The sequence below is a fragment of the Pholcus phalangioides genome, unplaced genomic scaffold (assembly GCF_987345545.1).
Source record: "Pholcus phalangioides strain wild (caught in Gottingen) unplaced genomic scaffold, Ppha-v1.0 ptg000017l_1, whole genome shotgun sequence".
Lineage (NCBI taxonomy): Eukaryota > Metazoa > Arthropoda > Arachnida > Araneae > Pholcidae > Pholcus > Pholcus phalangioides.
In genome coordinates, this window is record NW_028301610.1 from 15,094,301 (window position 1) to 15,119,342 (window position 25,042).

A 25,042-nucleotide genomic window follows, 5' to 3' on the forward strand; every position below is an offset into this window, starting at 1 on the left:
CGATTTCTCCGGTCTTTTGGAGTTCGTTAAAACGGGAATCGACTGCATATGAATATAAACGATGTAAAATTTATATAAAAAAAATAATTAACATAAATGTGTAGATAATAACTTGAAATTGGGGGAACGGAATGAGGACAACTTTGATGAGAATCCAAAACTTGTGTTTTGATTATTTTTTCTTGGTTAGAAAAAATTTATTTAGTACAATCACACACTTGCAGTACCATTAGTTATGGGAGTTAAAAATAATTAAAAACTGATTTAATTAACACTAAACAAATTTTCAGAATCAACGATTTTGCTTGGGAGTACGGTATATGGACACTTTCCCTTAAATAAGGTGCAATATCAAAAATGCAACCATAGAGACACAAAACATACTGAAAAAAAAATCCACGTTTATTTCATAAGCTACATTTTCACATTTTGTTTTTACACAATTTTTACACAAACACTAAAAGTATTTTTTTTTTTTACATCGATTTGTTCGTTTTTCGCACAATTTCATATAAAAATTAGCGGGTAAATAATATATTTCACTTTTTTTTTTTAAATATGAACAGACATTCAACGTTATAATGAGTGCGAGTGTTTTCAATTTCAGTGTACATTCAAAATGGCAATCTGTCAATAATGGGCGACATTACGAAGAATAAAAGCTCATGTGTGTACTTTTCGTCGCCTTTTATATTTGAATATATATATTTACAAATCAATACATATTATGTCCATAATATCAATATTTTCAGTAATTTACAGATCACGATATATACGATCTCGTTTATTTGATGAAAATCGTCGTGTTCAAGAGCTTTTCCAGTATTCATTCAATACATAAAATAGCTATTCACGCTATGCATTTTTTTTCTTTTTTTTGAGGTATAATTGACAAAGTCAATGAGAAAATCAATCTATAGAATGGACATGCTATATAACGTTTAATCATGCCTTATAAGTAACGTTATTCAATCAAATATCAACACAAAGTTGAAGACATTATACAAATTACAGTTTTACATACATATCCATTCAAAATATTAATATTTTCAGTTGAATTTTTTCCAACTCTCACTGCTCATAGCCGATATATCTCGACCGAGTCTCGCGTTAATCACATTACACTGCTCAACAAAAATATGCTTTCATGTTCTCAAGGAGATTTTGGTGATTTCGAATGTATTGAGGCTGCCGATATCAGAACTGGTGTTAGTTTTGCCGAACTGGCTCTAGTTTAAGACAGTACAAGTCCCAAAAAAGTTCAATATATTTTGCATCGAGTTCAATTTTTGCGTCGAATTTTTATTTTCATTTAGCTATTCTATTCATTTATATCATGATCAGACACCGGTGGTTTTTATTTATTGATAAAGTTTATTATTGATTTACATTTCACACAGTTTCAATGTGATCTGTATGCTTCTTATATGTACCACTGTTGAAATTTGATATTTTCACCTTATCTCAAAAAACAGCCGATTTGACAAAAACAATGCCAGATTCTAAATCAGTGCCCAAAATCACACTGAAATATCTTTGAGCACAAAATTCGTGTTGAGCAATGTTATCGGTGGCTTTAGGGCCAATGGACAGGCTGCAGGTATTTCCAGCTTGCTCGTGTGTCGGCTAATTTCAACGGTTAGCATTACAAAAGTTGATTACATTCGATAATCACGTGCATGTTAGTACATTAATTGCGATTAAAACATTCAAAATGGCATATTATTAAATTAGTAAACAAAACATTTATTACTTTCATTAATAATATTTATGATGTTAATTTTTCCCGGTACAATTAACGAATACTTGATGTTGAGACAATATGCCCCATCTCAGGAAATTTTCGTTGGACATGAAGCTATTAAAAATTTTTAGCAATAATTTTTGAAGCTTTAATTTTCTTTCTTCATCAATAATCTTTTATAATCACAACACATTCACAAGTACACGGTAAATAGAAACTTTTGAATCCACGTTACACAAAACTTTGGCAAAGTTAGCATGGTGGGTTATGTCTTAACTCTCAGCCTTGCTGAATTCTTCAGATAAAGTCATCATAGTCCAACGCTTAAGTACACGTGGCCACATGCCATACTTGAGAGACATGTTGTAACATCAATATACATGCGAACTATCACCAGAAGAGCGAGGTAATAGCTCCTGAAGTTGAGGGTCATGCATTGGGTCTCTTGTTACGTCCGAAGAGTTGCCATTACTGTTTTCCATTATATAGTACAGTTTGTTACCCAAGCCATGATAGGAGCTTGTTCTTAAACCAACGGTACCTTCAGTGAGAGTTACTATAGACACCTCGTCCTTCTGAGGATAGTATGAAATACTGCTGCTGCGACGCAAATTCTTGTGTTTCACGGGTTGATACCGATGACGGCATCTGATCAGAGTGAGTAAAGTCACCAAACCGCCCACAAGCAGAAGTAGGCCGCCTACTGCCACGATTGCGGACACAATGACTGTTGTGGTACCATTCCAAGGTGGAGGACCTGTAGTTGTGTCTTCTTTTGTCCATCCTCTAAGCCTTGATGATAGCACAGCCCTCTCAGAAATGATGGTGTCATTTTTTACAGGCCTAGAATTGACTTCAGTTCCAGTAAAATCTTCAACGTGCGAGACATTCTCTGCTACGTATAATGTTGTGGTCTCGAGTCTCGGTTGTGTATTCATAAGAGGTTTCTTTGAATAAAACGACTTTGACTTTTCGGTTCTTACAGCTTTATCCGACGAAATTGGCATATTCGTGGTGGAAGTTGTGAATATCTCCGTTGCCTTCTCAATTTCGTCAGCTTTTGGTAATATGTGATAACGGTAAGTATCAGCTGATATGAATTTTTGTCGGATTGTTGTTTGCGCAATTATGGATTCCGTTGTAGGTATCGATTGCTCAGAACTCTGGGTATAGTCATTAGTAGACACATCAAGTTCATCAATTGGTACCTCTGTATTGGTAGTAATAGATGCAGCCGACGTAGAAGTTTGCGTGATATTAATGACTTTTTGAACAGGAGTAGATATAAATAACAGCGAAGAATGCGTATCAGTAACCAAACTTGTCGATGAGGATGTTGTCAGTTCTATGGTAATTAGTGATGTACTAACAATATCTTGTTCTGTTGTTTCCGGAAAATCATTATCCGTAAGCATCATTAACGGCTTAAACTGAAGTTCATGTGGACTCGCACATCGAATGCTGTAGCTGCTATAAAACTGAACATTTGATTGTTTTATCCATTGGGCAAGCCAAGCGATATCTTTATCGCAATGCCAAAGATTACCACTGAGTTTTATGTGCTTTAAATCTGGAAGAAAAGATGGGAAATCTGAACGTAATCTAACGATCCTGTTATGCATAATGTTCAATTCTTGAACTTTTCTCAATCCATGCATCATTCTTGTAGAGTTAAGGATTCTATGAACCAGAAGAGAGCTATCATATACTTCAAGGCTCTGTAAGTTTTGAAGTGGATCAAACATTGCTTCGTCCAGCTGAACAAATGTCGGGACTCGTGACATCTGAAGAGTTTTCAGGCGACTCAGACCATCGAAGCATTTCGAATCGATAATTTTCAAATTGTTTTGAGAGAGATCTAAAGTTTGCAACTGAGATAAATTGGTGAAAACGCCATTTGTTAGATTTTCAATTTCGTTTGCCTGTAGGTCTAAACTCTTCAAGCTGACTAGATCACAAAATGCACACGGTTCCAAGTACCGAATTTTGTTTCTTTGCAAGAATAATTGCTCCATATGAATCAATCCTTTGAAACTGTACCCATGTATTTCTGTCAGTTTATTCTCTTCCATGTACAAAGCTAGAAGACTCGGCGGTAAATTTGGTGGAATTTTCGTCAAACAGTTGCCATTCAACCATAGCCGCATAAGATATTCTTGTCGTCCAAGAGCATCATTTTCAATGTCACTAACACAATTATCGTCCAGTACCAAAAGTCCCAAATATGGATAGCTGTCAAAATCACCAGCACTTATTCTCGTCAGGTTATTCTTAGCCAAGCGCAAGTCTCTGACAAACTTTGTGAGACTTTGAGGTACTCTATCGAGACCTACATGAGATATATCGATGAACTGCAGCCTGGAGCCAAAAAAGTCCAACCTCGAAAGAGTATTCAACGGGTTGTTGCTGATAATCAAATGAGCGAGATTTGTAAGATACTGGAAAGTACCAACTTCTATATACGATATGTTATTGGCATCCAGATTCATATACTGCACTTTATGAAGACCAACAAATGTATGCGTACTCAACTGCGGTATTTTATTGTCTCGTAAGTTCAGCTGTTCTAAATTAGCCAGATCAGCAAACGCCTCATCTATAAACTGCAAGCTATTGGAGGACAAGTCCAAGAAACGTAACTTGACTAGTCCACGAAACACAGCACTGTTCATAAACGTCAAGCTGTTTTGGCTGAGATCGATTTTTTGCAAATTTCGGCTCTGATGAAAAGTATCATTGTCTAAAACTTCAATGTGAGATTGTTGAAGTTTCAATTCTTCTAGATCATCTAGTCCCTCAAAGGTTTTAGAAGTCAAACTCTGCACCATGTAATTACGAAGCTCTAGTCTGACAGTCGTGTTGGGAATCTCTGATGGCATTTCCCATAATCCATCTCCAACACAACTAACGTATTCTGCGCTGTCATCGCAATAGCATGAACTGGGACATACATTCTGGTTTAATGACTGAACGAATGTGCAGGAAATGAGAGATAACAAACAGTAAAGCAATATTTCCATGTTTAGAATTTGTCTCAGTTCATTGTTAGTTCAATGCTAAAATTTTCATTGCTCGTAGCTAAATATTCTACGACTTGATACGTTCAGCTTTCTTATGAAGGTATCCATAACGTCCGTTTCAGATATTCCATAGAACCACTGTTCAAACAATAAATACTGGCATATCAGCCAAATGTATTTTATGTCTTGATCCTTTACACTTTATATAGTCTTAATGAACTTCCGATATTATCACTCAATAACTTCCGCCACATGTGAATCTAGCGGAAGCCAAGTTCAAATATTTCCGTTTTCACAGAAACTAATGACTGCCTAGGGTTTGTACTTGGAACAAATAAACTTATTGATTTCGGAAATACCAATGTCAATTCTCTCAGGACTCAGAAGTCTTCATTTATAACATCAGCCATGTACTAGAATCTTCCCAGTATGGTATGCACTAAAGTTTATTAAGGAATATCTGCTCAAAAGCAATGAGTCAAATGGTGTGCTGTGGGAGGTACTTCTCTACTCATAGACATTGAACGATGTACATGCGTGAGCCTTGAAATACGTTACCTATGTAAGACAGAAAATATAACTATATGTATTGAAAAGGTTTTAAAGACTCGCGAACAGCGTTTCTCAGCCTATCATCCACGGACCACAGGTGGTCAGCGACGATGGCATAGATGGTTTGCAGACAGACTTGATAATTCGATTCTAATTAACTGGAAAATTATTAAATTGTTGTAAAAAATTAATATCCATATGGATTCAAATAAAAATTATACCTTCATACGTAGGTTCACCATAGCTCATCAAGAAAAATGGAAGAAATTGCGATTTTAGATACGGGATATCATTAACAGTAGCCAAAAAAAAATGTAGTTCACGACGAATTCGTCAATTACTGAAAAACTGGGTGAAGGGCGAGGAAATAAAGGCCTGCTACAAATCGCATTAAACAAAAATGTATTCGACGAAAAAAAAACATTCAAATGACTAGATTACCATATTCCATTGCCAAAAATATGGGGAACTGGGATCTTATATACGGTAAAATACAGGACATCGCCAATTGTCATCAAAAACGTTGTCATAAGTCGGCGAAGTCCCCAATTGAAGTTAAAATCACTGAAAATTTGAGGAAAAATATTTAATATGAATATGTATTTGTATTTATAGTTATATTATCATAAGCAATGGAAACGCTGTTTATTCACGATTTATCATTAACAAAAAAAATAACGATATAACAGTAAAGTTAAGCATTACAAATTCATATAAGCATCATTGAAAACGCGGGGCAAATGTATAAAACAATTCGGAACGAAACATGCAAGAATGTCCCGTAATATGGGACAAGAGGTCCGTCAACTCGTTTCAGACATTTTACTGGTCTTTGGGTTCAGAAAGGTTGAGAAACGCTGGTCTAGAAAAATTAAAAAACACTATGCGTACGTTTATAAAAACATTTGAAGAAATAGGAACATGAATCTAACAGTAAAAATACCCGATAAAAATTTGTTCATTATGCTGTAAAAGTATCTAGTTTAGAGACTTTTAAACTTGAAAACGTCTAAAAAATTCCAATTAATAGCGTAATAAATTTCTTATACTTACATAGCGTTTTGTCATCCAAGTGATCAAATGTGTTCCATCAAATAGCTTAGACCAGCTTGCAAATGACGTTTTCAGGATGGATCAGTCAATTCAATTACCAAACTATTGAGGCAGCTTCCTGGAAATAAAATAGTATTTCGATAAAACGATCAACCGGAAAATAAAATAGCATAAAAAATTTTAAATATAAAGAATTTTTGAAACAAAACCCAGTTATTTTCGTAAATGTTTCCATAGATATTACACTTTCCAGAAACGTCAACACTTGTTGAATTTAAAAATAATTATTGTACTTGACGTTTTCTGGAAAATAAAGCACATATGCATAGATCATTTCTTCAAACATTTCCTAAATAATTCATTCGTTACGAAATAAAAAAAATCATCGCAAAACGGTATCAACATCCAAATAAGTAACAACACATCTCTTCATATTTCGACTTTCAGCGCGTATGTATCCGAAAACTCATCTGGTTAAGAAGTGTATCTGTTCGTTATTTTTGAAAATTTCTGCTTTATTTGACACGAAAGTAGTCTCGATGTTGTCTTTCACACACAAATGCATCAATTTACTCTCTTTTCCTAGCCCAAGAAGCATCCGTCAGCATTCATGTTTGCGAGAAGCTAATGAGATCTGAAGATCCTTCCTTCCATTTGGTATGTGTTATGTCTTCATTCTAATGGCCTTTCCCGAAACATCCTCTTATGAGCATTCTTCTTGTCTCCGAGGAGTCCTTTAATCTGCGAAGTGTAAAATTATGTTGCTGGAGGAAACAAGATCTTTTCTCTATCGTGCTGCGAATTTATTTTTTCCCCCCTCAACAAAAGTCCTCATTCTTGGTTACTGGTGTTGCCATAGATGTAGCAATTCGCAGTCTATCGAGACAGTAGTTGACATTAAGTAGTAATGGCTCACGTTCACTACATGATGGATATCTTCAATACATGTTCTGTGAAATGACAAATTATATACATGGAATATCCGATGTACACGAATTTTTGTTCCGAATTCACTACAGTTTTATGTGAAAGTGCAGATATCTAGAAACAAGGTAAAAACTGTGGAAGATCTTTCATGAATCTCATCTTAATCACTGCTTCACAGAAGGTGCATCACCTGTCATTCCATGGTAATGAAGACTTCGCAACTCTGACAAACGGTATTAATCCCGCTATACATTTTGAATACGTACGTTGCCCTCAGCTCTCTCAAACTCCTAATATTTACATTCACTGACTGAGCAATAATTAAACGGAAACCGTTCGATAACAGCTTATGGATTACATGATTTTTCAAACATGGTATAATCAGTTATTTTATTTTTTTTGGTCCACGGGTGCCAAATAACTAGAACGCAACACTTGCTGAAGGTGACAGATTAATTAGTTTCATATAGCACCGGTTTGTCAAGAAGCTTTATTCAACGCAATTACTTTTGCCAATCTGATTTCATGTGCGATTAAATATTCCAAGCTATCTAATGAGCTAGAAATAAGAATATTGAAATGTTATCTATGTAGTAAAATTACTCAGCGTTATTGTTTGAGACTGAGTGAACAATACGGAAAAAACCAAGTAGTAATATAAAAGTACAAAATTTTAGTTTAAAACTTTTCAATAAATATTACTTACCAACCCTCCATCACAATAAAAGAATTAAAAATTTAAACCCTCACAAAAGATTCAGAAACCGAAACAGTTTTACGACAACTAAAAGGAATAGATCGAACGTGCTCCTATACGCTTCTCAGCGATCCTTCTAAATTTAGGAGACAGTATCGAAATTCTGCTTCTCAGTCTCCGATACCTTGCGGAAGAATTACTATCAGAAGCTGTAACTAGATAAGAAGAGTTAAGCCCTCGATCAACGATGAGACTAAAAATTCCGCGATGGACATTCTCTAGAGCAGTTAGTAATCTGTATAGCAGGTTTTCCCAAATTTCCACGTAGAAAAAGAGAAGAAAATCGTTATCTATGAAGCTGTACTCAAGAAGATCGAGAGAATTAAAGTGATTTTCCAAAAAAGGGGGAAAGACGAAGAAAAAAGGGCATGGAGAGCATAAATAATTGAACAGCTCATAGTAACTTGATGAAGCAAGTGCGCTAGAAAATGGCAAGAATAAAAATTCAAACCACAAACTCTGACACTTGCGATTCGGTAGGAAGTGATTAATTTTTAATGCTTGAGCTCAACTAGCGCTTGGAAGGATGCTCAAAAATTGATAAAGAACATATTCGAGCACGTGCCTATCATTTTTCGAAACAATTTCGAAACAAAAACTTTGCGAAACAATACACATGGTGTTTCAAAAAGAGAATCATCCGATTTAATAAAATCATAACTATTCAGCTTTTAATCAGTTTTGATCGAATAATGTATAGGTAGAAAGAGGAAAATCTCGAGTTTCACGCAGTTGCCGACAAGTAGCGCTAACGCTCTTCCTTCGGTCGCCACTTGTGTTTGTCAAAATGGTGATTGCACAACAGAAATCGTTGTGTTTTAAGCTTTGCGAAGTACGAGTCCGTAACAACTGTTCATCGTTCTTTTCGTCGACAATACCCTGGTGTTGAACTTCCTGCCGCTCAGACCATTAGGAGATTGTTTATACCATTCCGAGACACGGGTTGTTTATGTAAAGGGAAATCCCCTGGCCGTCCCCCATGTCAGACGAAAATGTGGAGCGCATCAGACAGTTTCGCACGTGTAGTCCACAGAAATCCACTCACAGTGGATGCAAACATGCTCGCATAAGTTTGGGACGAATTTGACTACCGTATAGACATATGCCGAACATCCCATTCTGTTTGTAAAAAAACTTTAATTTTATATCACATGGCTAATCATAATCTTAAGTGTATGTGTTCAATATTTTTTCGTAATATACGCATTTTAAATCCGGCGATTCTTTTTAAAACACCCTGTACGTTGATATCAATCGGAAGGAACAATATAGTCTCGTTGAGTAATCTTTGAACAAAAAAAATAGGTTTTTTTTCCCCCACGATGTAACACTGCGACTAAAAGCAAACAGGTTTGCTGAGGAATTTGGTTTGACCTTGAGGGACTGGCATAAACAGGTTTGTTGAGGAATTTATGGCAGTCCCTCAAGGTCAAACCAAACAGGTTTGCTGAGGAATTTAGGACAGTCGCTTGTGATCAAACCAAACAGGTTTGCTGAGGAATTTAGGACAGTCGCTTGTGATCAAACCAAACCATTTCGCAGGAGAATATCTTTTTAAAGCACCTCAGAATAAAAATAAACTGGTTTAGCGAGGTCTTTATTTATTATTTATTTAAAATGTAAAGCAAAAGTCTCTAGTGACAATCCAAGAAAAATCTTTTTCATGTTGAACGATTTCATTTTTTTGAAAAAAAAAAAATTGAAATATTTTCAATTCAGTTTTAAATATTTCCTTTTAATGAAAATAATTGAAATACAAAATTCTCTTTATATTCACGTGTTTATGCATAAAACAATTTCAGGGAAAAAATCTCTATTCCACGATAAGAAAGAAACGTAGTCGCAATATATAAAAGAAAACAAATCGAAAAAATAATAAAAATGTACATTTAACTGCCAAGACAGTAATTTATTGTTCGAAAAAGAAAACTAAAAGAATTTCTCTTTCTTTCAAAGAAAAAAAAAACAACTCACGAAAAAAAAAAATTTCAAAAGTTTACAAAGATTTAAGTTTTCAATCTCATAACGCTCTGCCTCAATTGCCACATAGATAAATTGGAAGGCAAAGCAAAATGGAGATTGCTACGAAAATTTTGAATTCCATTTCACAAATTTAATAGCTTTTCTCCCACTTTTCTATCGCTTTCTCTGCCGAACTCCCGCGATTCCATTTTATCATCATCTTCAGAAGAGAATTAATAGAAAATTTAAAAAGTATTTTCGTAAAAAAAAAAAGAAAAATTATACAAAAAAAAAAGTATATTTTGATGGTTTTATCAATAACAACATTTTAGAAGACGTCCTATCGAACCATTTTTTCATTTCTTCCTCTCTTTTCTAACATTTTTACCCTTATGGAGTAAGTTCATTTCACTTTGTACTGATGATCCTTATCGCACGTATATAGAAGCATTTTCTAAATACTCTTTTCAACACCCCCCTTGCAACAGAAAAAAAAAAAATTTCTTGAACGACTTTAAACAGAAGCTCGGTCAGAGGAATTAAAGCGTAAAATTTAATTTTCTTACACATTATCTTAATAGGAAGGTTTGCTTCTGCTTTGCTTTCCCCAGTTTCACCCCTTTTTTGCAGTTTCTTTTCGATGCCTTTATGGAAAGAACATAAAATTTTCGATTATTTAATCAAAGTTCGAAATGTCTTTCTTCTGTTTTGTTTTTTTTTTTCCGTCCAGAAATGTTTGCTTAGTTTTTCTTTGTCGACGGCTGTGAGAATTTCATCGAAACATTCATTCAGATCGTTGTTTAAAATATAATTTCAATTGTTATATTTTCATATGAAAGAAATTCTTCAGGGAAAAATGTGTTTTAATTAAAAGTTATAATGAAATTAAATGATCATTTATGTATAGATTGTTTTGCCTAAAGGTTTAGTTTTTGAGCTAGACAATGTAGCAAACAGTGATTATCTTGTCATTAATATTTTTGACTTGACCCTCTATGATTCACCCCAATGAAAACATTAAAAAAAATTGTGTTTTTTTACAAAAACGGATATAAATTGGTGCAGTTATTTTTATTTGAAACAATACATCAACACTAATTTAATAAAATAGGATTTTTAATTAACTAAAATAGTTAATTAAGGGTAAAATATACAGTTTGTCTTGATGTTAACGATATCTCTAATCAGATCAAATCTTGCTTAGTAAAGTCAAAATTCAAAGTAAAAACTATTATTTTCCGATCCTCATAATGTGGTGCATTTTTCTACATTTCTGAACACGTAAAATTTCAGCAGCTCTCAAAAAATGTCAAGTAATCAACTTTTTCTAGATAAAAAATTATTGTACTTACATAGCCATATTTTTTTACCAAACTGACACTAGAAAATGTACTTTCTAAAATACCAAAAAAAATTAAATAAACTGGTATAATACATTTTTTTTGACCATGTATTTGCCATGTGTATTCAAATATGTATGGGACCACAGACAGTCAAGTCGGCGTTAAATACAAATTCATGTATGAATCATACAAAAGTGCCGTCTTAACGCATGGGCCCACCCAAGCACGGCCTGGGGCCTCACAAAAATAAGACATCTGGTTGAAATTTTCGAAAATTTGTCACGTAGAGCCTCAGAAAAATCACTTTGCCCGAAGGTCGATGATATACTTAAGACGGCAATCATACAAATTATTATTTGAGGAAATTTTCACAATTTTATTGTGCATTTTTTTAATAGTAAAATTTCATTGAAACGCATTTATTCACAATATAAAATTAGTTAGGCCGACTCCCAACACCCACCAAAAAGTGCTCTAGAACGACGAATTATTAGTGTACCGCAGTAAAATGGTTTAAAATACGATAATGAAATTTCCTTGGTGCTTCCGAACAATTTACCTTCCTTATGTAAATTGCAGGAAATGTCGGTAGCGGTGAAGTTAAATGCACGTATGTACATAAAGGCTAACGTTCGGACTGATTTCTCTTGAGGAAAGGGTCGTGTAGTTTTGTGCTCGTCTCTTGCATCAACTCGCAAGTAGATACATTAATCTGCATGCGTACCAGTATAGCAGCAGTGAAGTGAACGAAGAATCGCATTATCTGGAAATAATTCCTTAGAGTGTGTTAATTTCGGGCAAGAATTGAAGATGAATGCGCAGCCTTTGATTCAGACAAGCGAATGAAATACATCATCTGTAATGAATACCAACTGAAATCTATTGGGCCGCTCCTCTGGTCTTTTCGAAGGAAAAGTTATTACAAAACAAATTAGTTTTAGTACCGACTTCTGATATAGTTTCTCAAAAAGGCACGTTTCAGACTCTGCCGTTTGTATGAGTGTTAATTCCAATGTTTATTCGCTAGGAACGTCGTGGTTTGTCAATTTTCGCTCGTGAGTAATTGAAAAGCCCATTTTCATTGCTTGCCGTGTTTCTATAGGGTAAGAGACAAACTTCTTTTGCCTTTTTAGTCACCTTTCAATGCGACACAATTCATTACTTCAATTGGTATTTAAGACAATGAAATACGTCATTGTCCAACATAAAGCACCTAACACAGAAAAATGATTTTACAATCAAATAGACCGGCGATTTATTTTTGTATATAATCGGTTTACTGACTAATCTTAATCTGTAGATGAATGACATTGTCTGAACTGATTAAGACCGGATTTGACTATATCGTCACAATTGTTGTAAATATATTCTAATTTCGTTATATTCCCGGCGGAGACCAGATGACTTTTCTTTCCGAGTTCACCTCGGCTAAAAATCCAGAAAATATGTATTTCCTTGATATATTAAGCTGAGAAAAAGCCGTCTACCTCTATTCTAGTTTATTCAAGTATGAACATTAAAAGCGCATGGTCGAGTCCTTTGTTTCATTGTGTCCTTGTCACTACTTTCGTTACCGTTCTCAAAAAATTATGAAAGATTTCAAGTACTTTTATCATCTCGCCCAGAAACAAACAAAAAAAATTAGCGGCAATATGCAATTATTACAGCTGCAAAAGGTTATTGAAAATGATAACAGTCGGCTACTCATTGCCTCTCTGTCGCCGATTACCTACAAAAGAAACTTTTCACTTTCTTTCCTTCAGGTCCTCTATTTTTTTAAGTCGGACTTCGACATAACGAATTCCTTCATAACGTTTTTTTTTAGAAGTTTATGCATATACTTGTCTCATTCCCGATGTAACAATTTTCCTCGATTTTACGAATAAAGTGTCAGCTTTAACCGATTGGTTAGATCGGGGTTCGACTGTATAGTTATTTCTTTTTTTTCTTTGTGCTCTACTTGATGTGTTATTTGAATGACGTCACTATTTTATAAATTCATTCCTGGCCTCTTGGCAATCCAAATATTAATGTTTACATATTTTTCCGGAAGACCAGCTTTTTTGAGTGAACCATAATAATTCCAAAAGATTTTATATTGTTGTGCATATTCAAATGAGTAAAATCAGTGGTACTTTTCTCAAAACGTTTTGAGGACTTCACATTGTGACCTTTTCCTTTATTGGTGGAAAAGTTTTATTTTTTAAAAAGGTAAAAGCAAAATGATGCTTTTTCATCCGGGGATATCTTAGGATGTCAAATAAAACACGTGGAATAAAAGTAATGATGTCACGATTCCCAAATGCATGAAAAGGACGTGGTTTTGAAATGTTTAAAGGAAAGCTATACTGTCTTAAAATGGTCGTTCTTCATAGTGTGCGTAGATGAGTACAAAGCTGCAATTTGGCGTCGTTAACTTTCACTGTTCTAAAAGAGATGTCTGTTGGTGGGAAAAAAGTGTGCATGGATCAAAACAAGTGGTAAATGGTAAAAACTCAAAGGAACGTCATGCAGAAGACTGACAATGAATCCTTGCCATATCGAATAATGGCCCATTTTCCTGTATGGAAATGTCTTGTCACATTCCTACACCGATGTACGACTAATTTTGAAAGTACTTGTACCAAACTGTATCCCTTCACCAAACCCCGTGGATATGCGCGTGATATTTTTTACAACAAGTTAAAGGAAAAATCAGAGAAATGGCGTTTTCTAGATGCCATTCAAACTCGTATAAGCATTGAGGTACGTCTACATCCGCGTGCTATGTCCTTGAGAAGTTTGCTGATACTTCCCATCAACGTATATAGATGTCACGAAATATTTCGAGGCCAGGCAATGCACACTAGACGAACGTCAAACTTGGAATAACTCGCCGATGGCACATCAAGAGCGTTGCATTAATTTTTAACATCAATCAATTGATCCACGGCACATTTACAGATCACCCACGTAATCTGGGGCACTGCTCCAAATTACTGAAATTGCCCACAACACATTCTTATTTCTGTTAAGTGGCCCACGACACGTTTTCAAACTAAGGAAATAGTCCGCACTCTCCGAAATATTGAATACCCTTGATCTAAGCAGTTGGCGGAGAAAGAGAAATCGCCAAATACAACTCAGTGCTTGGCGATCAATATCCGATTTCTTCAAAAACCTCAATTAACTCTCCCTCTCTTCCATTCTTTTTCGTTATAATACTTTGATAGTACGTATATGTATAAAACGTTACAGAGAATAGCTTTTGAAATATAATTTCCCCATTTCTTAAATTCGAATATGGTAACACTCTTTCTGCTATTTACCGAAAAAAAATGGAAAGGGAATACAAACAAGGAGCTCTTTCATGGAAAGATTTATACAAGAAGAATCGAGTAAAAGCTTCATTTTCCACCCTCTAAGCCATCATCATACTCAAAAAAGAAGTTGATATATTTCTTGAGAGTTGGTGCACTGAATGTTGTGGCAAAACGGAAGATAATTAAACACATCTATCATGACTTTGTACGAAAACCGGAAAAACCGGTTTTTTTGCTATCCTCCCCCTTCTTCCTCAAAAAGCCTTATTGCTCTTCATGATCGATGTGAATTTTTTCTTTCTATTTTGGTTTAGTTCTTCGCGTGTGCTTTCATCGTATTCAGTAACTCACCCTTTAAGAACATTTTCTTCATTAATACAGCAGATACTGCGCCTGTGTTTAAAGACACTTTTCTATGACTCAGTTCAAGAACAGATGTGTCATTTTATTTGCTCGTTAATAAACGGAGAGATTTATAGCCACTTGTGCCGACACACAAAAGGAAAAAAACAATTTCAGGGGTCCGTTTTTTTATCCAAAAACTTCAAGAAAAGGGAAAACTTGCATCATCCATCTATAACTTTGTTTTTAATTTAATTACTAACATTACCGAAAGGAAAATCCATTCTTATTATACATGTCTAATTAGTTGCTGTTTGAATTTTTGCATCCTATTAGACGTCCTCTCCACTTTTTAATATAATAAAAACTGGCGGTATGAAGAGATATCGATGTTTTATTAAAGGAAAATTCCCCGCTCTCGTATGCCGGACGAGTGCTATACCACTAAGCTACGAAAGTAGATAGAATATTCCCTTCTTGGAGCGTATATATGTACTAAATGGCTCCGTGCAATTCAGCATACAACTGGGCGATACCATAATTTCCCCTTGCTTCAATTTACTGATGAACCATTGAGCTCAGTAGTGTCTCTCAACCGCTGGGCCCATAAGTTAAACAGGGCCGTGTTTCTTCACCTTTCCATTTTTAACCATTTATTTCCCATTAGCATTAGTCGTGTGTATGACCGGGTCTTCCTCTCACAAAAAAGAGAAAGCGGGCCGCGGGCAAAAGGTTGAGAACCACTGGTTTAGAGTCATACTTTCAATTAGAAAAAATAGTATCCAAATAAACGTGTAGAACTCGGATAAGTCATCCATTTTGTGTATAAAAATTTTATTTTAATAAATATACAACCCCACTTCTTGTACGGACACCCTGTCCACAAAAACCCAATTCGAAAATTGTCGCACTGTCTCTGAGGCAAACAAAAATTCCACATTTCCAAGTACAATGTTCACTGAGATATATGAATTCAAAAATTTGGGAAAACGGTCAAAGAAGCGTTATTCATTATTTTTTCTGTTCTTCCCCAACTTTCAACCAATTTTTGAATTCAAATATCTCAGTGAATATTGAACTTAGAAACGTAGAATTTTTTTTATTGGCGTCAAAAGAGACAGGGAACAATTTTTAATTGAGTTTTTCGGGACAGGGTGTCCGTATTAAAATGTAAAAAAAACTAAGTTTTTATAACCATAAAACCCTTTGCAACATGAATGACGTATCCGTGTTCTACACGTTGTTTGGATACTTTTTCTAATTGGAAGTATGCCTTTAGAATCAACAGTTCACCAGTATAATGCGGCAGGGGAAATTATGGAATCGCCCTGCATATATGCTCGGGGGGAGCGGGAATAATGCATCTGCTTTCGTAGCTTAGTGGTAGAGCACTCGTCCAGCATACGAGAGACCGGATTTCGAATCCTCGCGAGGGCGGAGATAAATTTTCCTTTCCTAAACATCAATATCTCTTGATACAGCCAGTTTTTCGTATCATATCGTAAATCCTATTTTGTAATCAGAATAAGCCGCTCCATTCTGTTTCGCACCTAGTTTGGTAATTCATTAGATTCCAAACATTATATTATTCCATTAATATACTATTCATTCTCTTCTGCTCCGCGTGGGATGAATAAGCTACTCCGTGCGATCAAATTTATGCAAATCTTCCTATAAAGAAATATGGAAGTCCAACAGAATTGTAGCTAATGTATGCATCATAAAGGCTAAATGCCCACACAAACCGAAATATCCCGAGAATAAATTCACCTACTGTATACGGTATAACCACTCTGAGGTTTATAATAACCTCTATTAGTTTGCAGTACATATATTTTGGGAAACGTAAACGTACGCCTGTCTAATCAGTGGTTTCTAGCTGTTTGTTCTTGGAATAAAGCGTATTCATAAGTTTCAATTAATTGGTACTATCTGTACTAACTATTTTCTGTGAATGGCTTAAGTATTTTTTATTGTTTTTGAGAGAGAAAAGGGTGAACTTTCAAAATGTCACGTACTCCTTTTACGCAACATTTAAACTAATTAGCATAAGTTCACTTTTACTCTTGGTCACATTTAATAAATGGGGGTGTTTCAATTATCTTGGCATAAATATTCTATACCGTGTGCTAAAGGTTCATTTTCTCTCCGAGAGCTCCAAAGATTAGCTTGAAGAGAGAAATTCTATGACCTTTTGAGAAGCTTTTTTCTGGCCTCCGCCCCCTCCAACATTTTTAGCCTTTTACGCTCGAAATGCCCCAGCATCGTGCTCATAAAACTTAATGTTTGGTAAGTTACTGCTGTGAGATATAGTTCGAGCGCTAAATTTTTCTATTTTATTTATTTTTTTTTTTTAGCTTAAAGCTAAGACGGGAATTTATACGAGTTTATGCAAGTCGTTCGAGGTGCTGTTGGTGGAGATAGGCCCATGGAGCTTGCTTACTCTCTCCAGTTTTGTCGCCTTGGTCGTAAAATAGATTCTCTCTCTCCAGTTTTGGTGGCAGAATTTCACGCTTCACGTTTATTTCTCTTATCCCGCAACCCGTTTATGCTTCGAAATTTTCCGCACAACCAGATCCTTTTTTTTTGCCTCGTTTGCTCTATTCCACATACCGTATACTTCACCATCTTCATTTTTATTACACACGACCTTATACCTATTACAGTGGGGGGGGGGGGGGTAAATTCATGAGGTTGTAAAATTAACAAGCATGCAAATTAATTCGTAATTTGTGAATTATTGCTTGAAATTTTATTCGATAAAATTATCACATTTTTGTTTCACGATGTCACCAGGGAAACCAATGACTTCATACAGCCTATGACTGGTGTAAAGACTTTTCAGGGGAAGCGTCTTTAGTCATAGGAATTCAACTTTTTTTAATGGAATGGCAAAGATATGGTCGTTCAAATAGTCTAGCACTGGTGGATCTCGATTATCCGAGCTAATATGAACCGGACCATAATGGTTAAAAATGAAGCCATAAATTGTGGAAACTTTCACGCAATAAATACTTTTAATTGCTTTGTAGTGTGGTTAAACGATAAAATGAATGTAGTATAAAATTACATGAAATACCAAAACATTCTTACAATTTACACCGCCTCAAAGATTACTCACGATACTTCGAAATAGTCTTTGGATGTCGCCTAACATCGAGAACTCTTAAATCCCTCAGAGCACCATGGTGCTTGCGAGCGACAGGTTTAATTCTTTATTTGACGGTGTTCCTCTCAAAAGCAACATGGTTCAGCCACCTCGTTGGGCATTTTGCCTGTTGTGGCGTTGTATTTGTATTTATATTTTTGAAGTAAAAACGTATATTTTGTGTGAGCTCGTTTCGGCACCAACTCCAAAACGTTCGATTTCTACTTGTGAGCTGTTCATGAAGTTTGAAAGCAGAATGGCTCAAAAGGTACACGCCTCCTATATCTTGGCAAGCCAAGTAAGAATGATTTTTGACCTATGAAGAATGCACAGCAATATGTCTACTCCACATATATTTCCTTTCAAAATGCAATGATAGAAAAGTAAGTTGGCAAACAATAAATGGCATTTTTATAATATTTAAATCTATGTAAATCATATAAATACAATGTGATCTCTGAAGTGCAACATCCCATATTTTTTTTTTTTGGTCATTCAGCGTACCTCATTTCCTTGATATAACTCAAAATTTTTTCTCTGGATATGTCAGTGCTTGCCAATTAAAGGGTTAAGATATTGTCTGTGAGAAAGTCTTCTATGTATAAACTTATATTTCTCATCGATCCCTCCTACTAACAAAAATCGCCCTATCGCCCCTCGCCGACAATGAATAAACTAATAAAGATCATGTTGTATCGGTAGCTTCTAGTCTCGTCCCCCTAACCCACTCTATCCCCCCCCCCTCAAAAGATGATATCGCTTATTTTTAGAGACACTGGTCCGACCATCACAACCCGTAGTAGAGCTCTTGACAATGGAACATTCAACGCGCATGGAGCGGGAAAAGGTAATAAAATAACTCGCAATGGACCAACGCGCTTCTAGAAGTTTACCGACGTACCCGCGCTGGTCTTCCGGGGGCAGACCAGTGAGATGGTTACCTGCGACATTTTGCGGTTTGCGTCGAACAAAGACATTCTATTGCCTTTTCCAGCTCAATGAGCGTTGAATGCTCCGTCTATCAGCCTCTATACACTCAGGCATTTCATAACCAATAGTGTGTCGTGGCGCTGAGTGTTTAGAATTATTAGAAACTAATTTTGAAAATGAATTTATGAAAAGCACCTCGAATAACCCGACACTTGGTCAATCGATGTTCGGATAATCGGGTCCTACTGGATAGTAGGACCCCGATTATCTGAACATCGATATCAGTTCCGTACAGGCAGTATATAAATTGAAATTCCAGAGACTAAAACACATTTAAGAGACGGTAAAAAAATTATATAGAAATTTTTCTGTACCTAAAAATCTAATGTTCTTATTTTCGTCACTACAACACAATATTTCGTTCTGAAGCATAAAGAAATAAAAATCCCAAGGGAGGAAAAAATCGGAAAATACCGATGAAAGGGGGATCCTCATCCTTTCCTCACCATGGATACGGCATAACTCCCATGGACATTGTCGAGGATTACGGTCCGCCAATATAAACGCTTGTAAGATGCTTTATCGTTCAGATGTTTCATATTTCTACCACCAGGAGGTAATCGCCATATTTCTAAGACCCTATAAATTTGCTTTAGCCATTAAGTGTGAACGATCGTTGCATGCTCAGCTTTCCATAAAACGATATCCATGAGTAATAGATATGATGTTCAAGCAAAAAAACAGAGAAACATTTTTTTCTCCTGGACTATTAAACGCTTTTTTCTTACAAAAATTACTGAATATATCACAATGTCTCGATATAACGATACTCTGCGGACCAAAGAATAATATCGTTGTAGAGGGTTATCGTTACATCGAGAGGTAGCATCATCAGGAGCCACCAAATTTATGCTGCTGTTGGCATTTCTTCTGAATCTCCGTCGTTAGCACCATCATAAAATACCAAAAAAGTATTTGAAGCAAAATATAATTTATAAAACGAACGCCTGTATAGTGGGTTTTTTTGCACAAACCTTGTGTATTGCGTAAAAAGTAGCTTTACGGCAACTTCATCAACGCTTTCGGAGTGTAGGTAGTGTAAAATACCGATGTCGTTAAACAATCTCCAAAGAACAAAACGCTGGTTAAAATTTTGAGAATATATTGAAGGTAATTTCTAGTGAAGTATAAAGAACATCGTTGTGGCGGTTTTAAACTATCCTCAGAAAATATCGTTGTAGAGAAGTTTATCGTAGTGAAGAATATCGTTGTATTGACAGCAGTTTAAAATTAGACTACGCAATTCCAAACAAGATTCGAAAAATATCGTTGTAGAGGGATTTATCGTTATGTCGAATATCGTTGTAGAGGGATTTATCGTTATGTCGAATATCGTTGTAGAGGGATTTATCGTTATATCGAATATCGTTGTAACGAGGTTTACTGTATATTAATCTAGGAAATGTGAATTTTCTCCAGAAATTTTTCAGAATTGACAATTAAAATCAGATTGGTTCAATATTCAACTACGAAAAAATAACACCAATTAATTGAAGTGCGTCACCTTACGATTCGCGGGTTGCCTTATTTATTACCCTATCATCCAATCAGAGCTCAGCTAACATCTCGTCGAGCACGTTATCATCAGTTGGCGAGATGAAACATATCGCCAAATTTCTACAATTTCGGATTTCTGAGACTTTTAGCAGATGCTCAGAAATAGTCGCCGAAATTCAGCCATAACCGGCACACTCACTTATAATAAGAATGTACAAGTAATTTTTACAGATGGAAACTTGAATTCTATATACATGTTTATAATTTTAAAACCAGCAGTGGAAGTTGAAAACACGTTTGAATAAGTGCTTTCTATTAATTGCTTGGCATTTAACATCCTCTTTTATGAAGATTTGTAGACGTCTCGTGAAAGCTTGAAAAATTAAGTACGGATCTCTAATGTGTTCATTTCATATGTTCGTGACCCTATATCTGCACGAAAGACCCTTTTCCCCCGATTAATATGGCGATAAACTAATTTTTGGCTCTCGTTTTCTAAATGACTTGACATTTTCGGGAAAACAAGCGTCTGAGAAAATTCTGAAATTTAGGTAATTAGGAAATGGGTATTAAATGAACGAGATGCTTCTCAACCATTTCCTCCAACAACGAGAATTTGAAATGAATATTTATTGCAATTTTCTGCCGTGAACGCAAACGACTGGATGATTACATTTCCTTCAAATCTTATCTCGTCTTTAATATGGCCCAGCCGTGAAGTTTGGTATACGGTCTCTACTATTTTGAATCCTAACCGGATTATGGTACCATTTCTCTCAGGATAAGTAATTTTAACCAATATATAACTTTTATATTTGTATGACGAATGATTTTTTGGATGGCATAAATATAGCACTTAGTGTGTAATTAATTCTAATCATTCTGAAGAACTTTATCACTAAAACTACATTTTTAATATTGTAATCACTGATATACAGTGAGACATAATATTACAAGACGCCATAAATATTCAAGAAAAAAAAAAGGAAAAATAATATTTCCACAATAATGGAACTTCAGTATATGTATCGGGCATGTTGTTTAAAATAGTGAAATTATTAAGTACATACAAGCCAGTTTTTTTTGTTTTTTCATTTTTTTGTGAATTCAAGAAAGAAATTTGAAGGACACAAACGTCACAGGACAGCAATCCAATAAAAATACCGATTGTTCTGCAAGTCCTAATGTGGCCTATATATCTCAATCGTCCGTCGTATCGGTACGGTTGCTATTCAAAAAATGATCAAAATGTTTTAAAGAATCACTTTGTACTAGTTTCGAAAGTAAAAATGTGTGTCGAAAATAAAAAATCTAAATTTTTATACGTTTTCTGTCCTCTAACTTCAAATTAGAAATTTGTTGTCCAGTTTCTCGTGAGGCCAACAAAAAAAAAAAAATCCATGTATCAAGTATAATATTCGCTATGTATGAGATATTTCAATTTATAATCAAGTTGAGAAAGAACAGCATAAACTAACAGACAATGCTTCTTTTCCCGCATTTATACTGTCTTTTTCCAACTTTTCTCAGATTTTTGAATTCAAATATCTCGGCGAATATTACACTTAGAATCGTGGAATTGTTTTGGGTAGGGCAAAAAATTTCTAACAAGAAGTTAGAGGATAAGGGGTACCGTATAAAAATTTAGATTTTTTTATTTTGTGTGCGAACACTACTTTGACTCAAAACTGGTACAGAGTGATTTTTTTGACACATCTTGAGCATTTTTTAAATTAGAATCGAACCTCTAAGACGAACAATTGATGAGATGAAGGTCAAATTATGACTTCCAGGACACCCTATGTATTCACTTTTAAAAGTGCCTCATGAGTAGAAAAATTGCCCCGGGGTACACAGCTGCAGGAAAATGAAGCATGAAAATTGGCTATTGCACGGCACCCGTTTCTAAAGCGTTTTTAGCAAATTTGACGTTCTTTGATATGCCGTCACAAGTGTTTTAAACCGTACGTGGCTTTGTAAAACAACGATCTGGGCGCACCTCATGCTTGTCTACATGAACGAAGTGTAATGTTTGTGCTATGGAAGTAAAGAGCAAAATGTCATCCAGAAATATAAAATCTGCCTTACAACTGCAGCTCTCACAGCGAACAATTCCACGAGTTCTACATCATCAAATTCAGGAAAATGAAGGAGAAACCACCATTAACCCTTTAAAGATTTTTTTAAAATTTTCCTGTGATCCGCATTGTAACTCCACAGTAGAAATCACTAAAATTTCTGGATTCCCATCTATTTTCAAGAAGGAATTTTTTTCGATTGGGCCGATAAATGCTCTCCCCCCTCCCGAATACCCAAAATAATTAATAGTCTCTCTTCTTCTGATATCTGGCTTTGAACAAAAACTGACTCCGCCCACTGGCAGTGGATTGGCAGGATGGGGGGGGGGGGGGAGGGGAGGAAAACGTGTTCTGAGGGAAAGACTGTTGTACAGAGCTAGCTGGGCTCGTCAATGCCGAAATAAGTGCGTTTTCAGAACCCGAGATATTTGAGGATTGCCAACATAGAGCGGATAAAGTGAGACGAGATATCTCGGGATTGCCGCGGTAAAGGTTAATTTTGAAACAAAAACAGGATCGTTCGACTTTCTCAAAACGTGCCATGCCTTGGACTCGGTGGTATTCTATTACGTTCTCCGATGAAAAAAAAAAAGTGATCTTGATGGTCCAGATGGTTTCCATTTATATTGAAATGATCTGAGGTCAGAAACGTGCAGCGGTTAATGCGCCGTCAAATGGGTGATAGTTCAGTGATTGTCTGGGGGAGCATTTTCTATTCAAGGAAAGACTGATGTGGTTTTTCTGCCCTCGAGGATGAACTGAAAAGTCTGTATAGAACTTTTGCAGGAGCAGCTTGGTATATATAAAGACGTTTGCATATTTCAACAAGATAATGCGTCAGTTCATGTGTCAGGTCACACAAGAAAAGTGGTTCAAGAAAGAAAACAATGTTCCTTCATGGCCGGCTGGTTTTCTTGACGTCAACCTCGTGGAAAACTTGGCGCATCCTTTGCAGATCAGTATATGCAGGTAAGAGACAATTTTATTATATCGAGCATCTAAAAGCCACCATATCACAGGCTTGAAATGATGTCTCGTGACACCGATTGATTTGGTTGGATCCATGCCAAATCATTGTTTTGCTGATTAGCAACAGCAATCATATTTTTCGCACCACAGTTATTTCCTTCACACGAGGACTAATTATACCGGGACCTACAATTTATTGCTGATTCCGAATGGCAGACTTTATGCTCACCGAGAGATTGGTGAGCTAACCCCTCGGTGTGGGACTCACTGCGGTAGCAATCTGTTTTTGTGTTCATGTCACCGTTTCTGTTGTGCCCGAGTCAAGTTTCTCGCAAGAACGAACCGGGTGTCACTTGCGACACCTCTCTAAATATCCTTTGGTACTTTAGGCGAGTTTCTTATCCACTTCTACCGCGCCCAGAAACAGAAGTGGTTGTTAAAAATATTTTGATAAATGTAATTTGTTAGAATTTTTACGTTTCCTCAAAAATCAGTAGGTGTCTTACAATTTTGTCTATATTTCATAGAAAAACAAAAATATATAATGTGAAAATCGGATGCGGTAGCTCAGGTCGATAAGATACTCGCCTTAAGTATCAAAGGATATTTAGAGGTATCGCGAGTTCGATACCCGGTTCGCCCTTGTCAGAAACTTCACTGACACTGGAGTACAACAGAAACGGCGACATGACTACACAAAAAAGATTGCGACCGCAAGGAGTCCTACACCAAGCGGTTAGGGCACCAGACTCTCAGTGAGTACAAAAAAGGCTTGGCGTTCGGAATCGGTCATAAATTGGTAGTTCCCGGTCTAATCAGTCCTCGTGTGCAGAAAATGACCGCGGTGCAACAAAAATGATCCAATGATTAATGTGAAAATCGTGCCTCAAATTCCGAATATTCGGCATAAAGTTATTTTTACACCGTCATAAAATCAACGTGGAATTTGATATTTTTTTTACTCCACTCCTTTTGTACTCTCACTAAAATTCAAGAGTGCCTTATAATTATGTCTCGCACTGTACACCACAAGTTTCGAATAAAATTGCACATTTCCTAAAAAACATTCGCTTGCTATTTAATATTAATCTTAAGATGACAAGTTAAAGCGTAAACGAGTTGGTAATCAGCAGTTAATTAGTGAAAATTTAAAAAATTCACGGATTCCAAAAATATTACTAATTAAAAATGTGTTTATTAATTCGAATCGTTCTGGTAAACTTGTTTAAATAGCGAAAACGAGTTTTTTTATCCCCATTTCGATGATCATTAATTTTGATCGTTCATTTAGAAGCCTTTCAAATGTTCGAAGGAGAAGCCATAGTTGGGAGAAAAACTAAAGCTCGCGTGTGTATTTA

At 35.7% G+C, this 25,042-nt stretch overlaps 1 protein-coding gene across 4 annotated transcripts in view; it reads right to left on the reverse strand.

Moving 5' to 3' along the window:
* Nucleotides 1-381: 381 nt before the first annotated feature.
* The window catches only part of LOC149072430 (uncharacterized), a 145,185-nt gene continuing 120,524 nt past the window's right edge, over nt 382-25,042 (reverse strand). For all 4 annotated transcript variants that reach the window (XM_089246219.1, XM_089246217.1, XM_089246220.1 and 1 more), the window contains 2 exons: nt 6,370-6,487; nt 382-5,322 (listed from right to left, as the gene is read on the reverse strand). In XM_089246219.1, coding sequence (XP_089102345.1) covers nt 2,116-4,764 — 2,649 coding nt within the window. In that variant the 5' untranslated portion in view covers nt 4,765-5,322; nt 6,370-6,487 and the 3' untranslated portion in view covers nt 382-2,115. The remainder of the gene's footprint in view (nt 5,323-6,369; nt 6,488-25,042) is intronic.